The sequence below is a fragment of the Borostomias antarcticus genome (genome assembly GCF_949987555.1).
Source record: "Borostomias antarcticus genome assembly, contig: scaffold_171, whole genome shotgun sequence".
Lineage (NCBI taxonomy): Eukaryota > Metazoa > Chordata > Actinopteri > Stomiiformes > Stomiidae > Borostomias > Borostomias antarcticus.
In genome coordinates, this window is record NW_028176141.1 from 92,501 (window position 1) to 97,588 (window position 5,088).

Genomic DNA, 5,088 nt, shown 5'->3' on the forward strand with positions numbered 1-5,088 from the left:
GACTGTGTGTGTGTGTGTGTGTGTGTGTGTGTGTGTGTGTGTGTGTGGGGGGGTGGGTGGGTGTGTGTGTGTGTGTGTGTGTGTGTGTGTTTGTTTGTGTGGGGGTGGGTGGGTGTGTTTGTGTGTGTGTGCGCGTGTGTTTTTGTGTGTGTGGGGGTGGGTGTGTGTGTGTGCGCTTGTGTGTGTGTGTGTGTGTAGCCTAGCCTCGTCTCATGTGGTTCCAGGGTGGGTAAGGGAGGGAGGGTCACCCTCATCACTGTCATCCCCACCCTGCCTCTACCGTAACTTCAACCACTAGTCTGGCTCACAATCTGACGTTTCACTTTCACATCTCTGCACGTCAGCATTTTTCCGTTGTAACGCGCCCTGTTAAAGACTACTATGAAGGCTGCGCGATACTGTACAAAGAAACATAATAGTTTTTCACTAGCCTCTCACAGTCTAAACAGCTTGTTGTAGCTGGAAGTCAGAACTTGGTTAAGATGTGTTTGATCTGTAATTCCCGACTGCACTACTGTACCTGAGGGTAACCCTTGAAGGATCTGGTCTGGTCGTAGGCATGCTGGTACTTCTGTCCTAGCCTTACTGTACCTGAGGGTAACCCTTGAAGGATCTGGTCTGGTCGTAGGCATGCTGGTACTTCTGTCCTAGCCTTGAAGACAGACTTCCTTGTAAAAAGGTTTTTGCAATACGTGTCTAAAACTTTTTTTTTTTTTTTGCGAGTCAGCCTGTCTTCCAGACTCGCTCTGTCCTGCCCACCCTCAATCCTTGAACACTGAATGGATGACAGTCAATGGTATCGACAGTGGAACATTGCCTTCCGACGGGATTAATGTCTACATTGTTATTTATAAATGTGTCAAATTCATTTATTTTATAATTATTGTACAGGCATTTGTATTGCAATTGACTGTTTTTTGTGTGATCAGATCTGACTTTTTTGGGGCTAAATTTAGTGCAAGCCAGGTAGCTAAAGTTAGCTTTCAAGCTAGCATATCCAGTTCTCTTGGCATATGTGATGAGTTCCATGCATTCGATTCCCCCCGGTCCCGATGGACGCCATCTTAACCGAGTACACCTCAACCTAAGTAACCCCCCCCCCCCCTCACCCCCTCCCTGCAGGAGCACATGCCCACCTTCCTGTTCAACGGCTACGAGGACCTGGACACCTTCAAGCTGCTGGAGGAGGAGGACCTGGACGAGCTGAACATCAAAGACCCTCAACAGAGGGCTGTGCTGCTCACCGCAGTGGAGCTGCTGCAGGAGTATGACAGTGAGTACACACACACACACACACACACACACACACACACACACACACGTGTGCAGGCTTGCTAGTCACTACCCACCCAATGTTCCAACACACACACATTTCCAATCTGTCTCGCAGACCTGATCAGTTTGAGTACTGAGGTTGACTCAGTATGTTTCTGACCACACGGGGTGTGTGTGTGTGTGTGTGTGTGTGTGTGTGTGTGTGTGTGTGTGTGTGTGTGTGTGTCTGTCTCCAGGCAGCAGTGACCCGGAGCGCGGTGGCCTGTCAGGCTCCCAAGAGAAACTGCTGTCCGAGGGCCACAACCTGGTTGGGGACTCCCCGCGTGACTCTGGATGCTATGAGAGCAATGAGAACCTGGAGAATGGTAATGATAGCCTAGCTTAGCCTAGCCTAGCCCTAGCGGAATGCTAATGGGATTTGCCTGGCCATAGCCTAGCCTGGGCCTAGCCTAGCGTCATGTCCAGGGGGTGTACTTGTACTTCAAGCCGCCCCACGCGGAACCAGGAGATAGGCTCCTGCCCTAAGGGCCGCTGGGCTCCAGAACCATCGGTTCTCAAGGCTCCGATATCAGCCGCAGATCTGATGGTGACGTTGCCGCTAGCGACGCAACAGCTGATCAGGTCGGTCATTCGACGGTCAGCGAAGCCACCGCGCTCCTCCCAGTAGGGGGACGTCTAAATGAGCAGCCTCTTCGTGTTCTGGGCAGCCCCCCCTGTCCTCTTCGTGTTCTGGGCAGCCCCCCCTGTCCTCTTCGTGTTCTGGGCAGCCCCCCTGTCCTCTTCGTGTTCTGGGCAGCCCCCCCCGTCCTCTCTGTCTCGCCCGGCCGCGACACGCTCTTCTCACTTTTGACAGGGCTGTCGTCGCTGTGGTAACCGGCGTCACAGACACAAAAGGTGTGCGCTCCTCACTGAGGCGGAGGTGTGTCTGTGTGTGGGAGTCACCCCCGCTCCCAGGTGATAAAACCTGCCTAAATGACTCCTCTGAGACTGTTAAAGATGTTAGAGTGTGCATGTATGCTGTTAAAGGTGTTAGAGTGTGCATGTATGCTGTTAAAGGTGTTAGAGTGCATGTATGCTGTTAAAGGTGTTAGAGTGCATGTATGCTGTTAAAGGTGTTAGAGTGCATGTATGCTGTTAAAGGTGTTAGAGTGCATGTATGCTGTTAAAGGTGTTAGAGGGCATGTATGCTGTTAAAGGTGTTAGAGGGCATGTATGCTGTTAAAGGTGTTAGTGTGTGCATGTATGCTGTTAAAGGTGTTAGAGGGCATGTATGCTGTTAAAGGTGTTAGAGTGCATGTATGCTGTTAAAGGTGTTAGAGTGCATGTATGCTGTTAAAGGTGTTAGAGTGGGCATGTATGCTGTTAAAGATGTTAGAGTGTGCATGTATGCTGTTAAAGGTGTTAGAGTGCATGTATGCTGTTAAAGGTGTTAGAGTGTGCATGTATGCTGTTAAAGGTGTTAGAGTGCATGTATGCTGTTAAAGGTGTTAGAGTGCATGTATGCTGTTAAAGGTGTTAGAGTGCATGTATGCTGTTAAAGGTGTTAGAGGGCATGTATGCTGTTAAAGGTGTTAGAGTGCATGTATGCTGTTAAAGGTGTTAGAGTGCATGTATGCTGTTAAAGGTGTTAGAGTGCATGTATGCTGTTAAAGGTGTTAGAGTGCATGTATGCTGTTAAAGGTGTTAGAGTGCATGTATGCTGTTAAAGGTGTTAGAGTGGGCATGTATGCTGTTAAAGGTGTTAGAGGGCATGTATGCTGTTAAAGGTGTTAGAGTGCATGTATGCTGTTAAAGGTGTTAGAGTGCATGTATGCTGTTAAAGGTGTTAGAGTGCATGTATGCTGTTAAAGGTGTTAGTGTGCATGTATGCTGTTAAAGGTGTTAGTGTGCATGTATGCTGTTAAAGGTGTTAGAGTGCATGTATGCTGTTAAAGGTGTTAGAGTGTGCATGTATGCTGTTAAAGGTGTTAGAGTGCATGTATGCTGTTAAAGGTGTTAGAGTGCATGTATGCTGTTAAAGGTGTTAGAGTGTGCATGTATGCTGTTAAAGGTGTTAGAGTGCATGTATGCTGTTAAAGGTGTTAGAGTGCATGTATGCTGTTAAAGGTGTTAGAGTGCATGTATGCTGTTAAAGGTGTTAGAGTGCATGTATGCTGTTAAAGGTGTTAGAGTGCATGTATGCTGTTAAAGGTGTTAGAGTGCATGTATGCTGTTAAAGGTGTTAGAGTGGGCATGTATGCTGTTAAAGGTGTTAGAGTGCATGTATGCTGTTAAAGGTGTTAGAGTGCATGTATGCTGTTAAAGGTGTTAGAGTGCATGTATGCTGTTAAAGGTGTTAGAGTGCATGTATGCTGTTAAAGGTGTTAGAGTGCATGTATGCTGTTAAAGGTGTTAGAGTGCATGTATGCTGTTAAAGGTGTTAGAGTGGGCATGTATGCTGTTAAAGGTGTTAGAGTGCATGTATGCTGTTAAAGGTGTTAGAGTGTGCATGTATGATGTTAAAGGTGTTAGAGTGCATGTATGCTGTTAAAGGTGTTAGAGTGCATGTATGCTGTTAAAGGTGTTAGAGTGCATGTATGCTGTTAAAGGTGTTAGAGTGCATGTATGCTGTTAAAGGTGTTAGAGTGCATGTATGCTGTTAAAGGTGTTAGAGTGCATGTATGCTGTTAAAGGTGTTAGAGTGCATGTATGCTGTTAAAGGTGTTAGAGTGGGCATGTATGCTGTTAAAGGTGTTAGAGTGGGCATGTATGCTGTTAAAGGTGTTAGAGTGCATGTATGCTGTTAAAGGTGTTAGAGTGCATGTATGCTGTTAAAGGTGTTAGAGTGCATGTATGCTGTTAAAGGTGTTAGTGTGCATGTATGCTGTTAAAGGTGTTAGAGTGCATGTATGCTGTTAAAGGTGTTAGAGTGCATGTATGCTGTTAAAGGTGTTAGAGTGCATGTATGCTGTTAAAGGTGTTAGAGTGTGCATGTATGCTGTTAAAGGTGTTAGAGTGCATGTATGCTGTTAAAGGTGTTAGAGTGCATGTATGCTGTTAAAGGTGTTAGAGTGCATGTATGCTGTTAAAGGTGTTAGAGTGCATGTATGCTGTTAAAGGTGTTAGAGTGCATGTATGCTGTTAAAGGTGTTAGAGTGCATGTATGCTGTTAAAGGTGTTAGAGTGCATGTATGCTGTTAAAGGTGTTAGAGTGGGCATGTATGCTGTTAAAGGTGTTAGAGTGGGCATGTATGCTGTTAAAGGTGTTAGAGTGGGCATGTATGCTGGAGACTTTAGTCCCCCGTTCAGCAGCACTAGTGAATAAAACAGCCAAACTGGAAGTGAGTGAGCGAGTCCATTTTGTCAGCCTCTGGGAAGCGAGGTGGTGGGGCTGTGATGGGACCAGGCTCCTGTGTCCCAGCGGCTGTCTGGATCGTGCGGCCGTGTCTGGCACTCTGGATCGTGCGCTCGTGTCTGGTTCTCTGGATCGTGCGGTCGTGTCTGGTTCTCTGGATCGTGCGGCCGTGTCTGGTCCTCTGGATCGTGCGGTCGTGTCTGGTCCTCGACAAGCAGCCTGACTCACTGTTGTTTTGTTTATTTACCTTAATAGAGGGGGGTGGGACGAGTTAAGCCTCTGATACACTAGAAGACTTTCACAATCTGAACAGATTATGGAATGACTGAGAGTATACACTAGATGACTGGCTTCTGAGAGTATACACTAGATGACTGGCTTCTGGGAGTATACACTAGATGACTGGCTTCTGAGAGTATACACTAGACGACTGGCTTCTGAGAGTATACACTAGATGACTGGCTTCTGAGAGTATACAC

The 5,088-nt window shown here is 46.9% G+C and overlaps 1 protein-coding gene across 1 annotated transcript in view; it reads left to right on the forward strand.

Annotated features, from left to right (window-relative positions):
- LOC311328769 (uncharacterized protein) overlaps window positions 1-2,148 on the forward strand; it is a gene marked incomplete at both ends in the record, with an annotated part of 30,552 nt that extends 28,404 nt beyond the window's left edge. Inside the window, 3 exons of the mRNA XM_084462681.1 lie at window positions 1,123-1,273; window positions 1,512-1,640; window positions 2,072-2,148. Of these exons, the coding sequence (XP_084318807.1) occupies window positions 1,123-1,273; window positions 1,512-1,640; window positions 2,072-2,148 (357 nt within the window). The remainder of the gene's footprint in view (window positions 1-1,122; window positions 1,274-1,511; window positions 1,641-2,071) is intronic.
- Window positions 2,149-5,088: the final 2,940 nt, after the last annotated feature.